At 40.8% G+C, this 26,510-nt stretch overlaps 1 protein-coding gene across 2 annotated transcripts in view; it reads right to left on the minus strand.

The window, feature by feature from the left end:
• LOC139443459 (BBSome complex member BBS1-like) overlaps positions 1-26,510 on the minus strand; it is a 72,159-nt gene that overhangs the window by 26,672 nt on the left and 18,977 nt on the right. For both annotated transcript variants that reach the window (XM_071224443.1, XM_071224442.1), the window contains one exon: positions 2,322-2,455. In XM_071224443.1, the coding sequence (XP_071080544.1) occupies positions 2,322-2,455 (134 nt within the window). The remainder of the gene's footprint in view (positions 1-2,321; positions 2,456-26,510) is intronic.

Consider the following 26,510-nt stretch of genomic DNA (forward strand, 5'->3'; position numbering starts at 1 on the left):
TCCGAATGACTTCATTACTCTAAGGTTGTGTGGTTTATTTTTTACTTTTTCTGTCAAGGGAATGTATAGGTCGTAAAGATTTTGTTATATTTGGATGATGAAAGGTCAGTGCATTTAATGTGAAATTGTTTTCCACAGGTTCTTTCACAAGGGAGACATACTGTAGTATATTTCAACCGTAAAGAGATCCAGTGAAGGGAGTGAAGGGAGTGAAGGTTGTTTAAAGGCCGAATTCCAGCTAAATCACAGGCCTGGAAATAACTGAGTCTAGGCCACACTAGCCTGTGGTTGACAGCATGAGATTGTATTTGTTTGTTACTGAAAGCTGCATTCAGCAATATGGAAATAATTGTAAAAATAAAAAATTGGGGTACAATGACACACAGTACACCAGGCTATCACTCCATCCCTAATGGTGACCTACCCTTCTTTTAAACCACTATATGATAAAACATCAGTCCATACAATCAGTCTAAGCATCTCAAACAAAGCAAGCATAAGGCATCATACTCCACATTGTAGTTACCGTATTTGACGTAATAAGCGACCCAAGTCGTTCTCAAAAATAGAAATAGGGGGCTCTAATTAGAATATTATTTTGGTGAAAAAAACTGAGTTGAAAGATCGTAAATTTCGTGGTTTATGCTGACAGCCTGAAATGTATATATACAACAGATATTTTTTTCAGAATTTAATTGACCATAATTAAGGGTGCATATAACACACGAGTGTGTATTATACATGAATAAATAAATCTTGTGTACACTGATCAATCGGAAGGGGTGCTAATTGGGATTATTCACTACCCAATATATTGGCAATTATCGCCGTGGGCGCTTATTACGTCGAATATGGTAGTTATTTGTTCTGGTAACGCAAGACAGCTCCTCTATTATGGGGATGGTTCAGCTGTAGAATCAGAAAGGCACAACATGTGTATGCAGGGAGCGGTGGAAAATAAAACACCTGTTCATAGTGTCATACTTTGACAGCTTGGTGTCACATGTCACCAAAAGAATTGACACAAGGGTGGTGTGAGTGAGTGCATGTTAATTTATTACAGTCAGCAACATTCACACCAGAAATCGTGTCAGCCAGATAATAATTAAACCAGTGGATGACAATATGATCAACATCCCACATCATCAGGGTATGATAACATGGTACCACCTGATCCAATTTACACACCTGTTCCAAAATCAATACAGTGGTAGAAACTAACATTTTTAGTCCACTAGTCCTTATAATGATAACATATAGCAAGACCCTTAAAAATGGCAAATTTCTACTAATCCTTATGATGCCTTAACTCTTTCAACACCAGTCAACCAGTAGTGTTTACTACTGTGACCTCGAGTTCCCAGAGACTCTTGTGTGACAGATGAAGCCAACATTTGTCAAAAAAGATATCTGCTTGTAAAACGTCTTTTCTAGTATATGTTATACACCATTTGAAAGGTCTGATCCTATTGTTTATAAATGATAAATATGAAAGTTATGGTTATCACATTGTTTAAATAATGCATTTACAACTTAATTAAGTTTGTTGTAAATATAAAATGTAAGCTAACACATTGAGAATGTCCACGTAAAGGACCAAGGAAGCGAAAATTTGACGATTTTCAGCAAATATATACGTTTTAAGCAGGAAATCGCGATCTATATGAAAAATATCGAGCTTTGTGGATGCATCGTGCTTGGTTACGAGCTATGACAAAGATCTTTCAGGCATATATTTGGGCATTAAACATCGGGTCCGAGTCGAGAATTTGAGGCGAAGGAAGCTTAGATGTCATTTGATTTACATTACACGAAAAGATGGAAATAATAACTGTAAGTTTGACAACTTTCAGATATATTTTTGTTGGTTTTGTATAGTATATTTAAAGATTTGCTTGAAACATCTTTATTTTGCTGTTTGACACGTTCGATTTAGACCCGTTGTCAAAATGTGTGTATGAGAATTTTTATTTTTAATAACATTGCGTGAAATAGTGAATAATTTTTTAATCTATCAATAAATATGTATTATACGTATTTCAGACATTGTGAAATGTGACAGATTTAATAAATGAGTGATATGACAGGTAGGTTTCTAAAATTATATACTATTTTGACGTGACTACGGCTTGGCCGGTTAACCGGCCTACGGTGACTGGGGACTTAATGCTTCTTGGCTGGTAGACTGGCCTTCGGTGTTGAAAGAGTAAACTATTGAGCAGTTTGACAAGGACAACAGGACTAGTGCCATCTTCTAATGCTGCAATAGAGTTCTGAGGTCCTATCCAGGTCCAGGGAGAAACACCTGAAGGCCAACTTACCTGTGCTGAGAGTTTGACGGGTTCGGCGGGGTCGGAGGAGATGGGGTTCATGCTGGTCTCCAGGGCCTTCAGGTACTGTCGGGCTGTGTTCAGACGTAGCAGGTACAGGTCACGCTGGAACGTGCGGTGCATGGCTGAAACACAAGCAGTGGCCTTAACAAGAAGCAGGCTGCCAAATACAACACCTGTAAATAATCAAGTCTGGACCAAACACACCAATGACTCGTATTACGAGCAACATTCCGCACCATTGGGGTACAACATGCGACAAGTCACAGCGACTGCCCTTCCAATCCATTAAGTAGTTGCTTACAACATGAAAGGCTGCTGGAAATCAATTTAACCAGCATTCCCCATAGGGGCAATCCATCAGTGAGTGGGTAGAGCTTTGCACCGCTTCACATATTGTACCCTTGTGATGAATAGAAACCATGCCTTTGGCAGAACAAGCCAACACTATATCCATAGGCCACCCAACTACTCCATCAGACAAAGTAAAGTACCATCATAGTTTCCACATTAGGCCTGTTCTGGTTTTATGTAACTTAAACTAGCATTTCAGTCTTTACAACATCTTTATATTTAAAAGAGAAGCCAAAAGTGATCACTTTACTTATTCACCACAACATCATAATCAGGGAGAATCTGAGACTCAAACTGGGTGACCAACACAACTTGGACCAGAGACCGACCTGTGTCCCTTCACCTCATTCTGAGTGAGTGAGTGAGTGAGTATGGTTTTACGCCATTTTTAGAAATATCCCAGCAATATCACAGCGGGGTACACCAGAAATGGGCTTCACACATTGTACCCATGTCGGGAATCAAACCCAGATCTTCGGAATGACGAGCGAACACTTTAACAAGTAGGCTACCCGATCCCCCCACCTCTGGAGTCATCAGGATAAATTATGTTACAATCATTATGTTAAAAATAATTATTCACTGATTATTCTATATTACATACAATGAGTCCATTCTATCATTTCGAAAAGAAGTAATTTCACAAATCCTATTCCCATTTCTATTATTGTAATCTGTTTCACATAAATGGTAATATATCCAAGTATCAGGAATAGTTGAACATTTACAATGAACATTTGTCATCAAACAGCATTTACTTCATCCATCAGCCTTGGATACTTAAATTAATTATTGCATCAACCGATCAATCATCATTTAATACCTATCACAGGAATATCCCTATTATTTCAATATATTAGATAGCTACACGATAAATTGCAAGAAAAATGAAGAATGAAGCATGGCTTATTTCACAAAAAACATTGTTGTATCATGACATCTTTTCTGGCGATAGCTAAACAATAAATTGCAAGAACAATGAAGAATGAAGCATGGTTTATTTCACGAAAAAACATTGTTGTATCATGACCTCATTTCTGGCAATTCGAATATGCGATCGCAACTTGATGTCATATTTTGGGTGACGTTATTTTTTAGATGGAAGTGTCCCTTAAGTTGCTCCCCATTGGTGTAGCTGGGGTATCAGAATCGGGAGAAAAGGTACAGGCAATCGACGTGACGATTGTGAGAACATGCAGGAACTACCAAACTTAAACCACCTGTTTGTAAAATGGAGTTGTCCGACATTTCTGAGGTAAGATTCTATCCAGGGAGTCATCATAATTAAAATTTTGGTAAATATTTTTAAAGCTTGTACATTTTATCAACACTCTTGAAGAGGCTGTCCATAGTGTTGATATCTTGTAGTCATTTATCATACAATAAAACACTGCAGGGAGAAGAGACCAGGAGGGCCACATTTCACATTATTAATTTCCATCTTTTAATTTTGTTTGGATTGCTGGCAATCATTTTAAAAAAGAATTTGTCCTACCATCGAATACACTACCTGACAGTCCCAGTGGTATTGCAAGTTTGACTTTTTTTCACTAATGCAAAAACCTACAGATCATGAAACACAAACCAATAACAAAAATATCTTTTAATATTGTTGCAAACTGAGCTATGAAGTCACGGACCTAGTTTCATATTGTGAGGCACTTATCGGTCAAATCGGTCATTTCGTCTACAGCTGGAAGTCATATGACCCAAATTTGAATCAGAAACTATTTTAGGTCCTACTAATGTTAGATAATGAATTTGGCTTCACCTGCAGCCATGACCTCTCTAGCACTGTCAACAGCATTATCCTTTCCCCTCCTGCTATAAGGCATATAATCATATTCATAATGCTAATACCTGCAAGAACATATCAAAACAGGGTTATGTAAGTTAAAACTGGTCCAATGTAGCAACACCAAGAGCTCATATTGTCAAATAAATACCCTGAGAGATGCCATGTGAGAGTCTAGTCATATACTGCCTTCAGCAATATCACAGTGGTGGCACCAAGAATGAGCCATAACATAGCTGGAATATTTCTCCGTGTGGCAAACAAGCCACGGATGAGCTTCACACTTTAACCATAAAGGGAACTGAACCTAGGTCTTCAGTGTGATGAGAAAACATCCTAAACTCAAGGCTATTTCAAAGCCAACCAAAAATGTGGAGATCAAAGCCTCATTTACACCCTGTTGCAGGTGTTAGCCAAGTTCTATGCTGCTCTTAATATTATTCCAGCGACACCATGTGAAGGATCATCGAGAGTGGCACGACCCTGTTGAGATGACAACGGAGAACAATAGTACAAAACACTATCTCAGATGTGTTTGACATGGGGGTCCTTGAGGTTCTACTGTAGTATTTCAATCTATGAAGTTAACATTTTTAACTTTAGGGTCAAAACCAGAAAGCCTTAACTGTCATTCTTGATTTCAAACACTCCTCTGAGCCCTCCCCAATGGCACTATTGTAATCTTATGGTCCAAAAGCTTTCACCTTAACATTATTGTAAAGTTAAGTACATTTTATGAAGCGCTTGTAAGGATACAATACCATATTTTACGATAATAAATGAGTTTCATGAAACGGGGCCTGGATGACATGGGAGGTGAGCTACAGTAGTTTTTAAACTTCAACCAAAAACCCTACATCTGATGACCGACACAGGATGCTGCTATGGCATGTATCAGACAAAAGATTCCTGAATAATTTCTAAATGGACACCATCTGCCCCGAGCAAAAGCTGACAAATGACAACATGATATTATGTGTGATCTTGCTGCGCAAATGTCAAGCATGTGTGCATTATAGCTCCAACACTGGACACATCTCCTCCAAGTCAGTAAGTCACCATTCCAGGAAAGAAATCGAGCAAAAAGCTTTTGTGCCACATGAAATGGCTTTTAATAACATGGAAGCCAAAGGGGGTGCCGTGATGCGTGAGTCTCGGACCCATAATAAGATTAAGGTTGTGGCACTGTTTCATACCAGCTCAGAAGAGGGCAGTCATCTTTACTTTCACACCAGCTCAAGCCAGGACACTGGTGATCCGCCTTCTAACAGGCATATTCATTACTCTCCAAAACGTCACAGTGTACCATAAGCAAGCTTTGAAGAATGGACAGACTGATATCGTTGAGCCATTGTCTGTCAAGATGGAAGAGAAACACTAGTTAATATCAGAGCTTCATCATTTGACATTTCATCTGCCGAGGAAAATGACTGCTCTTAGCGCTGGGGTAAAAATAGACAATTAATCTGGGGAGATTCATACTTATGCTGGTGGTTAGGGGAAATGAAAGAAACTGAAGGAGTGCCTTAATCAGGATACAGCAATCCTTAATAGGCTCAGGGTCTTGGATCACAATGTATTGGAGAAAATATGTATCACTTCCTGAGCTAATGATTATCACTGTAACCGCTGCGCAATGTGAAAACTAACGACTGGCCCAGAAAAAACAATAACTGCAGGCAGGCATGTCATCTCAAGTAGGAGTTAGTTTCTTAATGTCTAAATTTGACTCAATTATGGTGAGAAATTACAGTTGTGTAATGGCTTTATGGAAAAGGTTGAAGAGAATTATTTTTTTGTGAAAGGCAGAATTTCATTTATTTGCCTAATCTTCCAAAAATTGCACTGACAGAATTGTTAATTTCATTCTAATAGGATAAACTTCGACCAAAGCCTAGCATGCACATTTGGTAAAGGTTACTTTTTACTTGTAAGGCCAGAACAAATATAAATAATGTTTTACAGACACAGAGTTTTGAACCTTCAAATGCCTGCATGCAGGAGGGATGATAGCACCAAGGCCCTGTAGCTCACTAGAAACAAAGTGAGTTGATTGCTGTTAAAACATAACTCATCATGTGTAAGTTGTTTATCAGTTTTGTAATGTGTGATCTTTTTGATGTGACGACAGTATGATACCAATTTCATATTATTTCATTTGTATGCAAACAATCAAGAAAAGTATGATCACATTTGGAAAAACAATGTTTAAGTCTGATAGTGCCTAAAATAAAATCTTGACCTCTATGTTTTATACAAGTTTCAGTTCAATCACTGAATATAAACATGTTAAAGGAAAGATTCCAGTTTCTACCTTCTTTCAAAAGTCCTGAAGAGTTCATCTCTTGAATCCAGCCACAGATCAGCCTCAAACTAAATATATTTTACACTAAAGTTATATCAATAACAGACAAAAACTACCTGTCTCATTGATTGAAATTGTGTTTGCAGTACATAATTTCAATTGTTAATTTTGTAATCCCTGTACTTTCTAGTAAATACAATTGTTAAAGAACTTATGTGGGTGAACTTAACCCATGCTACAAACCACACAACACAGGGGTACCAAGCAGCCCTAATTTGGGGAGAAAATTTGCTAGCCTGTGCAGAAAACAGTAATCAAAAACTACCGACTTTAGTGTTCATATGAAATCCAGGGTAATTCTGTTTTGTGGGAAAAAAGGCCACAAACTGCCTGACAGATTCATAAAACAAATTAATATATTGGTCTCATCTGAGGAAAAATTGAAATTGTTGAATGTGATAATTATTACATCTGCAAGAAAAATATTTATCTACACATCAACCATAAAAATATGTGAATTGTAGGTAAAAACTGTCAAGACTATTTATGTGAAAGATATTTATAAATAAGATATTGTGAGGTGAAATCGGGCTTAACAACGCGTTCAAGACTACGTCACTTTGTATAGTGATATGTGTGTGCATGTCTGTTGTGTAATAGTACTAATGTCGGCTTTATAGTGCTAGCCCACTCACATACCATGCTGCAGTTTAACATAGATGCCCCACTCACACACAGTATACTGACTCCAAACCGACCAGTCCTTGTTTTATCACCTTAATGCAGAGCGCCAGGCAGGGTAACAAGTACAATCTCTTAATGTCTTTTGGTATGACACCGCAAGGGACCGTAAGATAGAAACCATAAGATATTGAATCTTGTACATGTTTGTATATGTGAAGTGTTTCGTGAAAGTGGGACATTGTGTGAGATAATGGGGACTTGTTGCTGGCTTAGTTACGCTGTATATACCTACTGAATTTGAAGAGTTTAATGAATTAAAAAAAAGACTCTAAACATAAAGGTAAAATAACTGTTTGTTTCTTTATTCTTTAATGCTGCACTCAACACTGTTCCAGCTATATAACGGCGGTCTGTAAATAATCAAGTCTGAACCAGACAATCCAGTGACTGACATCATGATCTACACAATTGGGATACGATGACATGCATACGATGACCACCCGATCCTGTTAGTTGCCTCTTATGACAAGCAAGGGATGGTAAAGACGTGCTCTAACCCTTATCGTCACATGTTAACTGAGTACATGCATACCAAGATTCCCTAGTATCAGAAGAATATCACATCCTTGTGGCTTGTTTTTAAAAACACAATAGCAATTGTCAACCAAATATGCCCAAAAAGTATTTTCAGATTCATCATTGTCAAAGGAAGCAATACAATATGAATAAATGATCAAAAGTGGTGATTCGTTTAGAAGTAATTTGATACAATAATGAATATTTCATCAGGGACACATTTTTTCTTGTGAATGTTCCTGTGAAATGGATGAGCAGGAATGAATGTCGGGATATGAATGTCTTCTCATCAACATGTTAAGACCTCAATTCCCTCCCTTCATCCAAAGGAACTACTTCAGCTAAGTGTATGTACTTGGTAAACTCAGGACATTCTTCTACCAGGATAACCTTTTTAATAACATGGATCATGACTTAATCTGTGCCAATTTCTAAAACCGTGGATATAAATCAATGATATATTTTTCTTCTTTTTGATTCTTTCAACTGTAATCAGAAATATTTTATATAAAAAATTGGACCTGAATATCAGATAATGTTGGTCTCTGTGACAGCCATAAATATTGTTAAAGTAATAATAATACTGCCTGTCAAAATAATGTTTACAATCAGTTCAGAATTCCAGGAGTTATGTTTAGAGACACTGCTTGAATAAAAAATCAGCTTTGACGACCTTGTGGTCTTAGAGTGAGTGAGTAAGTATGGTTTTAAGCCGCTTTTAGCAATATTCCAGCAATATCACGCCGGGGGACACCAGAAATGGGCTTCACACATTGTACCCATGTCGGGATTCGAACCCGGTGTAAGGTGCCAAAATCTACCCCCCTTCAGAGTATACCCGGGTAGATTCTGGGAGCTCCCAGAATCTACGCCGGGGTAGATTTTGGGGACTTCCCAGAATCTACCCCCCTTTCCCGGAATCTACCCCCAGGGGGTATAATCTGGGAGTTCCCAGAATCTACCCCCCTTTCCCGGAATCTACCCCCAGGGGGTATAATCTGGGAGTTCCCAGAATCTACCCCAGGGTATAATCTGGGAGCTCCTCCCAGAATCTACCCCGGGTTATAGCTATAATCTAGGAGCTCCAAGAATCTACTGCAGCCCTGTTTGATTTAAACATTTTTATTTCATGAATGTATGTGAAGTTTTCTTTTGGGGGATGCATCTTACTCAGTCTTGATCTCTCCTGGTCAATTGCTGTAACAACATTGTCATCTGATTAAGTTTACATAAATGCCTATTCAGTACACATCTAATTAGTTTTAAAACATTCATATCCCAGAATCTACCCCCTTTCCCAGAATCTAACCCCAGGGGATATAATCTGGGAGTTCCCAAAATCTATCCTGGTGTAGATAATACCGGTAATAAATCGTTATCGAATCCAAAAATTCAAAATGTTGTTTTATACATGCAAAGAAGAAATAAATATTGTTTAAACTAATAAAAAAATATCTTACAAATCACATTGACTTTAACTCATTGTAGTCATCATCAATTTGTAAGTTCGAAAGTTGGTGTTGAGAATTGTGTGAGGAAATGTCTTACACTTCTGTTATTGAATAAGCTTTAATATGCTTTGTGAATAGACCTACCTACTTTTGATTGCATATAAAATCATTTTGAAACCAATTATTAGTATGCACTTGTGTCTGTAAGTACCTTTGTTTGGGGAGGCATGTATCACAGTATAAAGAATATATTCTGACTATAGAAGACATCACATCATTAAAACCATCTAATTATTTGTCCATTTACATTCTAATTCTTCTAAATATAGTCAGATGGGTGTAATAAATTTCACGCAGCGGTTGTCATTGATTTAGTCAGAGTTTTGATATTATTATCAATAACAAAAAGAGAAAACTAACATAAAATATGAGAGCAGTTTATTCTGAAAACCAATATCCATTGATTCCTTGAATTATTTCAATGTCACTGGACATTTATTACAACGTTAAAGTGTTCATGGAGGCTGGTCAGATACACTGCACCAATGGACAGTTTCTCAAGTGTGAATGATGCTGGGTAGCATAGCCATTTCAGCTCCTTTCCATAATGCGTATAGACAACAACGTCAGTTTGCAGAAGAGAAGCAGTGGCCATAATCTCTGCATCAGTTGCCCAGACACCATTTTCAGCCATTCTTGACAAATTTAAGTATTTCGTCACATTCTGCTGAAGGTAGTGTTCCAGCTTTTCCCCTTTCTCACTCATGTGTTGTACAACAGCATCTCTCAGGAGTAAGTGGGACGTCTCCTGACCAGTTAGGAAATAACTAATGGGACGGCAGAAGCAGTTGCCATCACCCTTGGTCTTGTGTTGTCTTTTTGGTGCCTCAAATTCTTTCTCTCTTCCAAAATAAACAGACTTAAATGAAGGTAAATGTAACTGTTTAGAAAGTTCTCTTCTTCTTTGAATGGTCATTGGCTGGAAGATGTAATGTGGCCTCTTGGGGGTGTTGCTGGTTGTGGTGCTGGGGTTCTTGGACTCGAGGGGACCGGTACGGCTGGTAGAACTCATAAACCTGGTGTGGTGTGGTACAGTAGGGCTGACAGAGTGTTTTGAACTGGTGTGGCTGGTGCGACAGCTAGGACTGGTTGAACTGGTAGACTGAACTGGTCTTCGGCATGACGAGCGAACGCTTTAACCACTAGGCTACCCGACCGCCCCTTGTGGTCTTAGAGATGTTTTCAGTGTAGTGAGAATACCTTTGTTTGGCAACTACTACTTTGATGGGGGCACGGGCGGCCCAGTCACCTAAGGTGTTACAATTTGCTAAGCAGAGTTGCATCCCTTGTGGATTCTGGGTTCGAAACCCAGTTTGTCCAATTATGTTTCTATGTTTGTCAACACCATACCCATGCTTATGGGTTTCACCAAAATGGTAAAATTCTGTGACAAATGGATCACTTCGGGCTTTCCTCACACATTCAGCTGACATGCCATGATATAACTATTTAAAGCAGCATTAAACCCAACTCACTATTTTGAAAGTTGATAAAAATATGTGGACATCAGACAGCCATCCCTGCCCATCAGTAATAACATAAGCTTCACTTGGTAATCTCAAGGTCACAAGCAAAAGCTTGGAAAACTTTGATTGTATGATATGAATTGATAAAATCATGGTTGATTTTTAGACTAAAGAATGGCCCACTCCAGTATAGCAGAGACTGCCACCAACCTGAAGAAGTTAGGAGTATATGGGATTACTGGCATCTAAAACACAGCCTATAAGCGTCATTAACTGTTTTGAGGTTGACATGATTAGAAAATAGTCGAATTTTCACTTTCACGATCTTGTCAGTGATCTGATTGGTCTGATGAAAGGTCGTTCTGACATGGCCCGTAAAGCGATGTCCTCAGATTTTTGTGTAGTTGTAAGATCTATGATCTGATCTTGATGAGATTGGTTTACAAGCACAGTTTTTGGACAAAATTTTACTTAATCATATTGGTGGAATTTGCAATCTCATTAAAATCATATCTTAGTTCTCGTTACCGCTAAACAAAGATCTGAGGACATCCCATTAAGGGTCACGTCTGACCGACCTTGCGCGTACTTTGACCGACCAATGGAATGACCTTAGAAATCACATTCAGACTGTCACTTTTATAATCTGGTAAGCCATGCTCTGATTGGTCAGATGAAAGGTCGTTCTGACGTGACCCCTAATGGGATGTCCTCAGATCTTTGTTTAGCAGTAGCAAGAACTGAGGTCTGATTTTAATGATATCAGTGGAATTTGGTTCAAAACATTGTAGTGATTCCGCCAAAATCATAATGTTTACTCAGGCATCTTTGGTGTTCCAATTTCTCTATTTTTGGAAATCAACCATCAGTGAATTAAATCACTTCTCTTCTGATTATTAGAATATTTACAGGACATTTTTATGTATATAGTACTACTAGTCTCGGTGACTTATACATAACTCTTGTCAAAAGTGGGTCCTTACTAAGCAAATTTCAGTCAGGTCTTTGAATTAATGTAAATACAATGTAACACACCAACATAAAATCAAGATAATGTGATTTATATGAAACCAATACTTGATATCCAATTTCAATAAGGGGTTCTTCCATTGAAGTTTCAGATTGAACTACAGTCACCACATGATAAGTTCTAATTTCCCCGAAGTAATAACACTGATCTGCCTAATGCATACTGTGTTCAGAGACCTGTATTCTGATCTCAGACAAAGCCTTGTCATTAAATAATGATCATTTGTGAGATGATATTCACTTCCATGATAAAGATCAATACAGAATCTTGCTGTTCACAGGCAGGGGCATTTTGTAATTAGGAACTTTCTCAACAGCATCCTGTAGCTTATTCCACAAAGCGATCTCAGCGCTAAGATGATCTTAACTCCCATACTTTAACATAGACTAACAACAGTCGTAGCGCTAAGATCGCTTTGTGGAACGGAGCCCTGGGAATACTTGCACAAAGCTATCTTGGCGCTAAGATGATCCTAATTCCCATACTTTAACATAGACTAACACCAGTCGTAGCGCTAAGATCGCTTTGTGGAACAGAGCCCTGGGAATACTTGCACAAAGCTATCTTGGCGCTAAGATGATCCTAATTCCAATACTTTAACATAGACTAACAACAGTCGTAGCGCTAAGATCGCTTTGTGGAACGGAGCCCTGGGAATACTTGCACAAAGCAATCTCAGCGCTAAGATGATCTTAACTCCCATATTTTAACATAGACTAACAACAGTCGTAGCGCTAAGATCGCTTTGTGGAACGGAGCCCTGGGAATACTTGCACAAAGTGATCTTAGCGCTAAGATGATCCTAATTCCCATAGTTTAACATAGACTTACAACAGTCGTAGCGCTAAGATCGCTTTGAGGAACGGAGCACTGGAACTACTTGCACAAAGCGATCTTAGCGCTAAGATAATCCTAACTCCCATAGTTTAAGATAGACTAACAACAGTCGTAGCGCTAAGATCACCTTGTGGAACGGAGCCCTGGTGAGTGAGGTGAGTAAAGGAGTGAGTAGTAAGACTGAATGGAGAAACTGTCCGAGTGAGTGAGTTGGGTTAACATTGCTTTGAACAGTATTCTAGTTACATCATGTCATGTCAGCTTGAAGTTGGAAGACCGTCCTCAGTGATGCAGGTCATTTTGTGAAACCCACCAGGGGTATGTTGCTTATATACCTAGAAACATAATCATGGCGAATTAGGGATTCGAACCCACGATCATAAATTTCTGGCATGCCAAGGACACCTTAGATACAAGGCCATGTAGGCCTGAATGGAGTGGAGAGAGAATGAAGGGATGAATGAAGAAAAGGAATGAAGAAAAGGAATGAAGAGAAGATGAATAAAAGAAGGAAGGTGCATGTGAATGAGGAAGAAATTATCAGAAGAGGATGAGTGAAGGAGTGAGTAATTGTGGGAGTATGGTTTTATGCCACTTTTAGGCCTCAGTCACACATTCAGGACTTTTACTGGTGTCCTTCATAGGACCATTCCCGATTAAAATTTGTCAAAAGTCTGATCAAGATCCTGTGATTCGTGGCGGGAAATTCACAAACAATCAGATATTGTTCAGGAAGTGTCACAAATGATGAATACAGAAGAGTGACAGATGAAAGAAGAGTGACATGGTCAGGCAGCAGGGATTAACATATAATACCGTATTCGACGTAATAAGCGCCCACGGCGATAATTGCTAACATATTGACTAGTGAACATTCCCAATTAGCACCCTTTCCGATTGATCAATGTACACAAGACTTATTTATTCGCGTATAATACACACTCGTAAGTTATATGCACCCTTAATCATGGGCAATGAAATTCTGGGAAAATATATCTATCGTACATAAACATTTCAGGCTCTCAGCATAAACCACGAAATTTATCTTTCAACTCTGTTTTTTCCACAAAAATAATACTCTAATAAGAGCCCCCTATTTCTAATTTTGAGAGTGCCCTGGGCGCTTATTACGTCGAATACGGTACATGTATAATGAAATGACTGTAGTCCTATCATAGAGGACACCACGACTCATTCACTCCAGGTGAACGAAGAACGGAGTACCATTGAAGCTGTGAATAGTATTTGTCATGGCTACTTAAAGTTTGTTTTGATTTGTCATTTTGGTGAAATGCGAAAAGAATGTTAAAACATTTATAGAGTTTACATAAACAAAGCCACAGTGCTTGGAGTGCCTGTGAAGCTATGGCAAATTCTCGTACATTAGGTCTATGTCGGGGAGAAACAATTTGTTTTTTTCTATTGTCACAAAGTTTTTTAGACCTTTTAAGTGTGACTATCGGGCTCATAAGTAACAGAAAAGCTTCAATCAGTAATTACATATTTTCCCCACATTCCTGAATTTTACTGTCAGGAGATATGTGAACAAAATTAAACAAACAAAATGCCTAATTCAGTTATAACAGACAGCTGTAACACATAGCACTGTAAACAAAAAGTGTCAAGCATCACCAGTTGTGTCCGATGAGCAGATGACAGCCATAGATTGGGGTACACAGTAAAATCCTTCCTAAATGCCATCAGAATTAACGCTTGTACTCAACAATTGGTAAACATATTTCCCCTGTGGTTTCTACAATCACCTAGCCACCATGAGGTTACTGGAAAATTGCATTAAGAACTGCACGTAAGCAATCAATTAGTACTTTCTCAAGTGCCAGGAAAAGTGCTTGCATGTTCTTCAAAGAATGTCTGTCCATCCTTATAATGTTGGCACACCAGTGCTTGATAACTATGAATACAGCCACAAAGGTGTGACTAGAAACATTCGTCTGCTCAGGCCTTAAAGTTGCGACTCAAACGGTTGCCAATGCGACCTAAATTTGAGTTTGTCTACTGTCTAAAATTCAGAGGTAGCCAAACGACTACCTTGTAAAATATCTTGTGGCGACTAAATTCTATTGCTACACGTCTGTAGACACAAAAATAATCGACAGCTGATCTGGGAAAACATGTCGGTTAATAATTGTACTCGCAAATAATTCCTCCTAAAGTAGACAATGAACCGAAATACATAAGTATTAATGTAGTTAGTACTTTATTTCAGTTGACAATGCTAATCTAGTAACATAAATTGCATCACTGTTCGAGTCACAAGTAATAAAAGCCTAGCACAGTTTCCACTAATAGACAATTCCAAGACTAGTGCTATGACTTGTACATACATGTATTAATAGTTATTTGATGAAAGATAATTTCAAATGCTTTTGGCTACCTTCAATATTGGCTTGACTTCTTGATTTTACCACTGGCTACCCTGGAAAAACATAAACTTTGAGGGCTGCTGCTAAATAACTGTGACAAATATCACAGCCTGTTGGTTGAACAGGGTCCTTTTTCATCTATAAGGGGATGCTTGCAATGTTGTGGTCACTGTAGATATTCAGTGTTGTGTACTCATTTGTGGCCATTCCATGTAAAAGACTAATTTATGATTGAACAATGAAAAAAGAAAGGTTTCTTTTAAAAAAATTCTTTATATTTTTGTTATTCATCGAAGCAATTTTAATGGTATAATTTGTGACCATTTTTCATAGAAATCAAAAAGAATTGTACTGGTTGGTATCTCTGGGTGACAATGCATACTGCAAGGATTTGTATTAATCACTTGTTAATTGTTCAACAGACCACTAATGGTGGGGCATCAGAGCTAGTATACTTCTTACGTCGAATACGGTAATTGTCACAGCAAATAATTGAAGTGCCTGTGAAATGTCAAGTGCTGTTGGTGGCAGTAAGTGGAATGTAGAGTTATCGCCCTTGTATACATGAATATGGCAGGTTTGATCGTTGGAGAGGTTTCAGGATTTGACAGTTTCTAGAAGGCTGGCTGTACTCATATCAGAGAGACAAGAGGTTGATTCCAGGCCTTTTTGAACCTGACTTGTGTCTTATCTACTTGCCAAGTGCAAACTGGACGGCTATTTATCAACACCCATTTCCTTCCAGCTTCCAACAATATTCTGGATTCAAAGACAGACACAAGCCTGTTCCAAGACATCCGATAGTGATAAACATCTGGACCTACGTCCGTGCACTAACATATAGCCTATTATAGGACCTGATACATATTGCTGATAGTGATAAACATCTGGACCTACGTCAGTGCACTAACATACATATTGCTGATGCCACTAATTAAACCCATTGCAAGTTTCGATTGTAAAGCTAAAATAGCATGCTTCAATATACTTTGTTGATTATTCATTGATCTTGTGTGGTCTAAAGCCACAAGTGAGTATGGTTTTACACCGCTTTTGCACTATTCCAGCAAAATGCTAGAAGGGACATCAGAAATGGACTTCCTACACTACACCCATTGCCTGATTGGGAATCAAACCCGGGTTTTTGGCATAATGACAGAATGCTTTAACCACTAGGCTATCTCACCGCCTCTCTTAGTGTATCCCAAATGGAAAGTACAATTATTAGCATTTAGTGATTAGAACTAAATGCCTTTATGTTAGGCTTGGCACAGTTGCTAATATTATTACAGCGAAATACCTTCATTCCGTGCGGCTACATGCCGTTTTGCATGGTGCCATCGTCTCTGGCCTAGATCCGCTCTTGGCACGTCCGGTAAAGGAGCGTTTGTTTATATTTTCTATGACCTGTTGTAGCGTGACATCAGCTCACGCAGCACTTGCTCTCCAGCTTTCAGCCGTACAACACATAGTTATATTCGCGCATTCATCTAGAGTTCGTTGCACCCACCCACCCACCCTGTTATCCTTAATTCCAAGTTATTCAAGCTTTGCAGTTGTCAATTGGTGGAATTTTACTGGAGCATAATGTTTGTATATAATGATGTTGTCATGAATAAAATGTTGCGGATGGGCGGGGTGCTGGTGGACTGCATTACAAGTTACATTTGGCGTCTTGGGATACATCCCAAATTATAAATTATTTAGGATAGGGTTACCCGCTTTACAGCAGGAACCAATTTATCCATTCTGCTTTACAGCAGATGGCTTAGTGTCCGCTTTACAGCGGATGGTCAGCTTGGCAGCAATAGTTGCCCTCGCTCATGGTTTGGCAATGGTACTTGCCTGGCAGCGATAGCTGCATAGCAACATGGGTTGCTTGGCAACGGTAGTTGCAGGGCAGCGGGCGCTGCATTGGTAAGCAACATGGGTTGCTTGGCAACGGTAGTTGCAGGGCAGCAGGCGCTGCATTGGTAAGCAACATGGGTTGCTTGGCAACTGTAGTTGCGGGGCAGCGGATGCTGCATCGGTAAGCAACATGGGTTGCTTGGCAACGGTTGTTGCAGGGCAGCGGTTGCTGCAGTTGGGGTTGCTTAACAGGGGTTAAGCTCATTGCCGTAGTCCACCAGTACCTCCACATCCGCGACCATTTCATCCAAAAATATCTCTTGTCTTAATTTGAAGCTCTGCTATCATGCATGATGGCGGAGCCTGTCATAATGGAGCCATGTCCTTATATAAAAGGAATAAACCCAACAGGGTTATGCCTTGACTGTTACAAAGCATTGAATGCCTAATTGCCTCAAATAACCAATATAACTTTAATCTAAATCAATCAGCCTAAGGTGACCAACAATTCCGTTACTGAGGAAAGACAGACAATGTTGGGGCGGACACTATGACCTAGGTCACACTGTAATGACACTACAGTATAATAACACGTCTGCATTCGCCACCTTTCTGTACTGAAGTAAACATGGCCTGCAGGATCCAATCTAGATTGTATTCATCACACCAATAACTGCAGTCTTACAGGACCAAATGTGCTACAGCCATGTCAACTTTCAACACAATTGGCAATTAGAGAGCAAGTATGACTGATGGATGGACTGTCGTGGAGGAGATATGTCATTAGAGTGTCTCCTCTCGTCAACATCACTGGTGGCAGTTAACATAAAAATCTACTTGCCCACATCATGCCAATAGATTTTACATGTAAGAACAACCAAGAAAGTGCTTCAACATTATGTAGATCATCATGCTTACCTCAGGCTAGAGTCTGTTCCTGCAACATTGTATGTAACAAGTAAGGTTTTATGTTGCAGGATTACGTCACACTATCTGATAGTTATGACTACTTAAAATCTTAATCGATCTCATGTCATCATCATCATCATCATCATCATCATCTTCATCACAAAAACCAACACCATTATCACCAGCAACAGCAGCACCACCACCAAAACCAACATCGCCATCATCATTATCAGTAGCAGCACTATCATCATCATCATCATCATCATCATCATCACAAAAATTAACACTATAATCATCAGCAACATCAGCACCACCACCAAAACCAACATCGCGATCACCATTATCACCTGCAGAACCTCCAAAAGCAACACCATCATCATCATCATCATCATCATCATCATCATCATCATCTACCACACAACAGGATGCCATTAATGCTTCCCCACTGAGTCAAACTCCCAAGCATCAGCCTGTTGCAGGATCCATTATGGGAGTCTAAGCCAGACAAAATAGATCCCACAATAGCATGCCTGTCTTAAAGGGCAAGGAAGATCAAGATCAGATGGTTACAATGGATGCCGAGTATTTATAGCAAAAAGTACCATCTCTCAGATGAGACTGTGGCTTCATTACTGCACAGGGTGAATCCCTGCTCACAGTACATTTCATAATACCCCTTTAAATCCTATTCATTCATTTAGTTATTTCTAGCAAGGATTACTCATTAACCAAATGCAGAATCACTGAAGAATCTCAAACTTGAACATCTTGCAGTTCTTTTAGACATGTAGAGTAATATACAGCCATATTATCTTGACTGATATGTATGCCCAAGCATAATGGGCATGCCTTAGCTTGGGGAAAAAGATTTTTTAAGCATTATGCACTATGTCATTATACACCATATTGCCTCAGGAGAATGAACGGGAGATAACACACTTGGTCAATGAAAATTTGAAATTTGAGATAAAACTTTACCAGACAGTTGTATTTGGGGGAAATAAAGTGTGGACTATAATCAAGAAAATATCCTTCCCATTTTTATAAACAGAAATAATCTTCTTTTTCCATGAGGTGCAGGAAATCAGATTGGTTCATTTCCTAGGACATTAGCTCCTTGTTAAATATCTCAAATATCTTAGACATCCATAACATCCTGACACCTTGAACACCAGACCTGACACAGGGTTAAGTGACACCCTGCCATGACCTTCCTCGGACACCCTTAACACCCTGCCTGAAATCTCTTTTGACACCTTTAACGCCCTGCCTGAAATCTCTTTTGACACCCTTAACACCCTGCCTAAAATCTCCTTGACACCTTTAACACCCTGCCTGAAATCTCCTTTGACACCCTTAACACCCTGCCTAAAATCTCCTTGACACCCTCCCTGACACTCCTGTTACCCTGTCTGACACCCTCCCTGACACTCCTGCTACCCTGTCTGACGTCCTGTCTGACACCCTCCCTGACACTCCTGTGTCACTGTCTGACACCCTCTCTGACACTCCCGTTACCCTGTCTAATACTCCTGTTACCCTGTCTGACACCCTCCCTGAAACTCCTGTTACCCTGTCTGACATCCTCCCTGACGCTCCTGTTACCCTGTCTGACACCCTCCGTGACCCTCCTGTTACCCTGGCTGACGCCCTCCCTGACGCTCCTGTTACCCTGTCTGACACCCTCCCTGACTCTCCTGTTACCCTGTCAGACACCCTCCCTGACGCTCCTGTTACCCTGTCTGACACCCTCCCTGACTCTCCTGTTACCCTGTCTGACACCCTCCCTGACTCTCCTGTTACCCTGTCTGACACCCTCCCTGACACTCCTATTACCCTGTTTGACACCCTCCCTGACACTCCTATTACCCTATCTGACACCCTCCCTGATCCTCCTGTTACCCTATCTGACACCCTCCCTGACACTCCTGTTACCCTGTCGGACTCTCCTGTTACCCTGTCTGACACCCTCCCTGACTCTCCTGTTACCCTGTCTGACACCCTCCCTGACTCTCCTGTTACCCTGTCGGACAACCTCCCTTCCCTGACACTCCTGTTACCCTGTCTGACACCCTCCCTGACTCTCCTGTTACCCTGTCTGACACCCTCCCTGACTCTCCTGTTACCCTGTCTGACATCCTCCCTGACTCTCCTGTTACCCTGTCTGATGCACTGTCTGACACACCTGTTACCCTGTCGGACACTCCTGTTACCCTGTCTGACACCCTCCCTGACTCTCCTGTTACCCTGTCTGACACCCTCCCTGACTCTCCTGTTACCCTGTCTGACAACCTCCCTTCCCTGACACTCCTGTTACCCTGTCTGACACCCTGTGACTTTCCTGACACCCTGTGACTCTCCTGTTACCTGTCTGACGCCCTCCCTGACGCCCCTGTTACCCTGTCTGACACCCTCCGTGACTCTCCTGTTACCCTGTCTGACATCCTCCCTGACTCTCCTGTTACCCTCTCTGATGCCCTCCCTGACCCTCCTGTTACCCTGTCTGACACCCTCCCTGACGCTCCTGTTACCCTGTCTGACACCCTCCCTGACTCTCCTGTTACCCTGTCAGACACCCTCCCTGACTCTCCTGTTACCCTGTCTGACATCCTCCCTGACCCTCCTGTTACCCTGTCTGATGCCCTGTCTGACACACCTGTTACCCTGTCGGACACTCCTGTTACCCTGTCTGACACCCTCCCTGACTCTCCTGTTACCCTGTCTGACACCCTCCCTGACTCTCCTGTTATCCTGTCTGACATCCTCCCTGACTCTCCTGTTACCCTCTCTGATGCCCTCCCTGACCCTCCTGTTACCCTGTCTGACACCCTCCCTGACGCTCCTGTTACCCTGTCTGACACCCTCCCTGACTCTCCTGTTACCCTGTCAGACACCCTCCCTGACGCTCCTGTTACCCTGTCTGACACCCTCCCTGACTCTCCTGTTACCCTGTCTGACACCCTCCCTGACTCTCCTGTTACCCTGTCAGACACCCTCCCGGACTCTCCTGTTACCCTGTCGGACACTCCTGTTACCCTGTCTGACACCCTCCCTGACTCTCCTGTTACCCTGTCTGACAACCTCCCTTCCCTGACACTCCTGTTACCCTGTCTGACACCCTCCCTGACTCTCCTGTTACCCTGTCTGACACCCTGTGAATTTCCTGACACCCTGTGACTCTCCTGTTACCTGTCTGACGCCCTCCCTGACGCTCCTGTTACCCTGTCTGACACCCTCCGTGACTCTCCTGTTACCCTGTCTGACATCCTCCCTGACTCTCCTGTTACCCTGTCTGACACCCTCCCTGACTCTCCTGTTACCCTGTCTGACACCCTCCCTGACTCTCCTGTTACCCTGTCTGACATCCTCCCTGACCCTCCTGTTACCCTGTCTGATGCACTGTCTGACACACCTGTTACCCTGTCGGACACTCCTGTTACCCTGTCTGACACCCTCCCTGACTCTCCTGTTACCCTGTCTGACACCCTCCCTGACACTCCTGTTACCCTGTCTGTTACCCTGTCTGACACCCTCCCTGACTCTCCTGTTACCCTGTCTGACACCCTCCCTGACACTCCTGTTACCCTGTCTGTTACCCTGTCTGACACCCTCCCTGACTCTCCTGTTACCCTGTCTGACACCCTCCCTGACACTCCTGTTACCCTGTCTGTTACCCTGTCTGACACCCTCCCTGACACTCCTGTTACCCTGTCTGACACCCTCCCTGACTCTCCTGTTACCCTGTCTGACACCCTGTCTGACACCCTGTCTGACACCCTGTGACTCTCCTGACACCCTGTGACTCTCCTGTTACCCTGTCTGACGCCCTCCATGAGATTCCTGTTAACCTTTCTGACACCCTCCGTGACTCTCCTGTTACCCTGTCTGATGTCCTCCCTGACACTCCTGTTACCTTGTCTGCGCCCTCCCTGAAACTCCTGTTACCCTGTCTGACGCCCTCCCTGACTCTCCTGTTACCCTGTCTGACACCCTCCGTGACTCTCCTGTTACCCTGTCTGTTACCCTGTCTGACACCCTCCGTGACTCTCCTGTTACCCTGTCTGACACCATATCAAGATATGATGACCTAACTATGCTGTGCAAACTTCTTCCATCCAACAGCCCACCCACTGAAGATGTCCCAAGTGTGTGAGTGTGAGAACCACTTGTTTTTATTTCTGCAACTTAACGTAACCTCTTGGCATTTCTTTCATCTTTCCAGCACAAATGATCCTGTCCATGCAAATTAATGCATTCTCCTCTATAGAATTATTTCATATAGGTAATCAGATAGTAGTATCAAGCCATCTAAGAGCACCAAAGAGAAATCAATAACAGACCAATTAAGTTGATTTAAGAACATAGAGAAGATTTATTAATGGATTTCTGAACTTTTAAAGAACCACAGAACATAATGACTTGGAATCCTTATCATTATCAAATAAGGTCCATCATTGATTACACAATTTTGACCAAATCAACATCATTAGACATCAAAATGTTTTTCATTAAGTGAGTTTGCAAGTGATGCTTTACTGGGCTAGTGTTAACTTCTAACCCTGCAGGTATTGGGTTAATTAATAAGAGTCTATCCTAAGCGACTGGAAAATGCTTTTTTTTCATGAATCAATCCAAAATGTTTGTGACATTTGAACAATGTTTCATAATTTGACCACTAGTGACCTTGACCAGATACAGGTCATGCAAAAGTTTAGGCGATCAACACCCTGCCTTTGAGATCATGTATAGTAAGTTTCATCAAATTCCATTCATAAAACTCAAATTATTGTGTACACAAGACATTTTTATGCCAAGTTCATACTGAGTGGCGCAAGCAGGCAAAGTATTCGTAGTAGTTATTTGGAGTTAATCACTGCCAGACTCACCATCATCATAACCTTGTTGCCTGATGACAAATTGGGTGTGTGTGGTCATCATCTTCAAGTGGTCATATCTGCTTTGGAATTACAAGGCTACTATTGCTGCAGCACTCAGTAACTCAACAGTCATGTCAGGGTCAGGAAATGGGAAAGTTGAATAAATGACTCTGGACAAACATGGGAGATAACTCTGTTTTGAGTGGTTTTCAAGAAAATGGATGGATAATCATGATTGTTTGGTTGTCAAATGCAGGATTAACGAGATATTAACAGGATTATGTCAGATTAACAAGTTTCGACTATATTCACTCATTTTGATTCCAAAGAATGTCCAGAAAAATAACATTTGAGCACCACATGTTAACCTCAGCAGCACTGTTGAATCAGTGCATACACATGAATTTTGATGTGCTTAAGATAGATGTTAGAGACTTCATACCTGAGCTGCCACCTACATATCCCTGGCAATTTGTTCTGACATGATAGCATGACATTGAAGGTCAAGATCACTCAGGACCCGTGAAGATCTGGGGTAGAATAGGTCCTCAGCAAAACATGCTTGCTGTAAAAGGTGACTATTCTTGTTGTAAAAGGGGACTTACGGGACCAGGTGGTCAGGCTCATTTTTCACAGTATATACGGCAATCGGTAACTTCAACAGTGTTTTTTTTCGTTGTGTTCGTCTTGCCTTCATCTGGAATCTCAATGACAACGATGACAACGATCATGTAAAAAACCCGGGTAATAGTCAAAAATATTTTCAAGTGATGAAAGAAGTTTTTTGTCATTTCCACAGCAGCAGGTAAAATTGAGACACAAAAACTTAATATTATTTCACGTCTGAATAGAGATAAAATACGGCCTCACATACTTTGAAACGATGTTCAGATAAAATATTTGTTCACATTAACTCTGTCATGTGCATGAACATGGATTTCAACCTTATTTTCATCAGGCTCATTCAGGCCTGCTCACTACACAGATCATCCTCTTGTAAACCACTTCAGCATGAATTTTACACATGTTTGGTCTCAAAGTTCAAAGCAACAATGTTTCTCTCAGGTGCATTTTTTCTCCATCCATGAAGAGCATCTGTCAACACCTCGACAATCTTTCAGTTAATTTCAACAATGTTATGGGGAATGGTGCAACCACTATGTTGCAGAAATTTTTCCATTTAAAAACTGTGTTGCCCATACTTCTGGACTGAGCTAAACAGACAAAGTATTTGGAGAGATCGTAGATATCCGGACTCGAAGAAACGGATATTTAATGTTGCAGCAGATGAAGGATTGGTGTGGACAAAACGGGAAAGGGATCCCAGGTTGTATTCTAAAACTTGTGCAAAAAGTGTAAAAATACATGGGACAAGTGTGGATCTAATGATCAAACTCAGTTTTGTGTGTGAAAACTCGTTAATCGTAAGTACAAAACATCGAGTATATATTTCGTTACTTATTCATTAGTTGCTAATGTGCATTGTTATGTTGATACACGTGACATATTCATATATTGTAGTCAAGCTAAGAAATATTGGTGCTACTTCTGGTGCTTCAAATTAGGCCCCTTCCTAAACACTAGTTGAAAAATCTGTGTAATAATTTAAGTTTCATACATAGAATCTGATTATTGTGTGGAAAAGATCTAACTGTTGAATGCAAATCACCAAAACTAAACAAATACCTTTAATTTTCGGACTGAACTGAAAGAATCTTGTCGTCAATTTCGTATTTATGTATGGTTACTGTTATACTAACCAAAAATGTTGTTCTCCTGCTGTTCTGCAGTAAAAATATATACACTTTGACCAGAAATGCAGTGAACATGTTGAATGTGTCACATGTACATATGACCACGTGCTTTGCTGTTTATAGCGCAACCGTAAATAAGCTCCGCTCACTGTGATTGATGCAGACGCCAAACACAATCAATTCGATTTTTTATGATAAAACTGCAGAAAAATTATTGACTTATATCTAGATATGGAGCCATTTGTGGTATCCAGGGTTTGTCATTCAAGTTGATACGAAGTTTGACAGTCAATGGTGATCTTGTTTGCATATGGTTTTCAAAAAGCTTCTCCCGACACACGGTGGTGTTAACATTGTCAGTCACTGTTCGAAACTGAAACACCGCCACCTTGCAGGCTATTTATAGTCAGGATGGCGCTTTAACACATGTAAAATGGTCAGGTATACAGTGGTAGAAACTGAGAGTTTTAGCCCAGTAGTCCCATCTTCCCGAGGCAAGAGAGTTAACTGACTTTAAAAGTCCAGTTTCCACCCTTGCCGAACTAGGCTGGAATTACTAGGCTCGATCGTAGCGCCACCATTACCCGTTATGTCCCTTCTAAGCCTCTCCTATGGACCAATCAGATTCCACCTCTCGTATCACTTGCGTTTGCTTCACACAAAATGGTGGCACCCGGTCAGGACGATCTGATCAATTATCAAGATCTATATTGTGATAAAACGGGTCTTACATTGCGAAATGCATCAAATCACGCGAGCTACTTGATTGAAAACATGAAAAGGTTTGGAAAATATCTGCTGACAGCGAGTTAGCGGTGCACATGCTTTGCAAATCCTGCAATCGACCAAAATCTGCACAACAGTTTACGAACCAGATTTCGATTTCAGTGCACGATTTTGATTGGACTATGCATAGACTTGTTAGTCCAGCCAAAATGTAACTCCATAATACCAGCCTAGTTCGGCAAGGGTGGAAACTGGACTTTAATAGTCAATTAACTCTCTTGCCTCGGGAAGATGACAAGTCCTTACAACGATAACATATAGCAAAACCCTTAAAAAGGGCAAATTTCTACTAGTCCTTAGGATACCTCAACTATTGGGCAGCTTGGCAAGGACTATGGGACTAGTGCCAATTTCTAACGCTGGTGTACTGTACATCCTTAGTAGTGAGCCTCGGCACTCTGCAGCCTCCCTTTGTAACAATGCACCATCAAACCATGGCATGACAATCATACTGCCTGGTCTCAAGTCATGTCATACTGAATCTGTGAGCACTAATGCAATATTGATGTCTATAGGGATTTATATAAGGATTTAAATGATAAAACTCTACATAATGAAATTATATATGGTAATATAATGAACGACAAGACGTGATTGTACCTGTATCAATTTAATAAACTTCAAGTCCCTTAGCAAGATACGGACTATGTCAAGACTTCAAGACATGAGTTACAATTCAAGAAATGTTCATGCCTGTTTGAAGGTGAGGTGAAATGGGGTTTAACGTCGCATCCAAGATTATTGCACTTATATAGCGACGTGCATGTACGTGTGTGCGTTTGTGTGGCTGCTTGTACTAGTCCGGAATGATGCCGATTTATAGTGCTAGCTCACTGAGATACCTTGCCGCAGTTTAACATGAATACCCCACTCAGACACAGTATACTGACTACGAGCCGACCAGTCCTTGATAGCCCCTTAATGCCGAGCGCCAGACAGGGTAACAACAAGTACCATCTTTTAACGTCTTTTGATATGACGCGGCCGGGGATCGAACCCCGGGCCTTCCGCTCTCCGGGCGGACGCTCTACCACTAGACCACGGAGGCGGTCCATGCCTGTTTG

Source organism: Haliotis cracherodii, unplaced genomic scaffold (assembly GCF_022045235.1).
Source record: "Haliotis cracherodii isolate W230 unplaced genomic scaffold, xgHalCrac1.p SCAF_5, whole genome shotgun sequence".
Classification (NCBI taxonomy): domain Eukaryota; kingdom Metazoa; phylum Mollusca; class Gastropoda; order Lepetellida; family Haliotidae; genus Haliotis; species Haliotis cracherodii.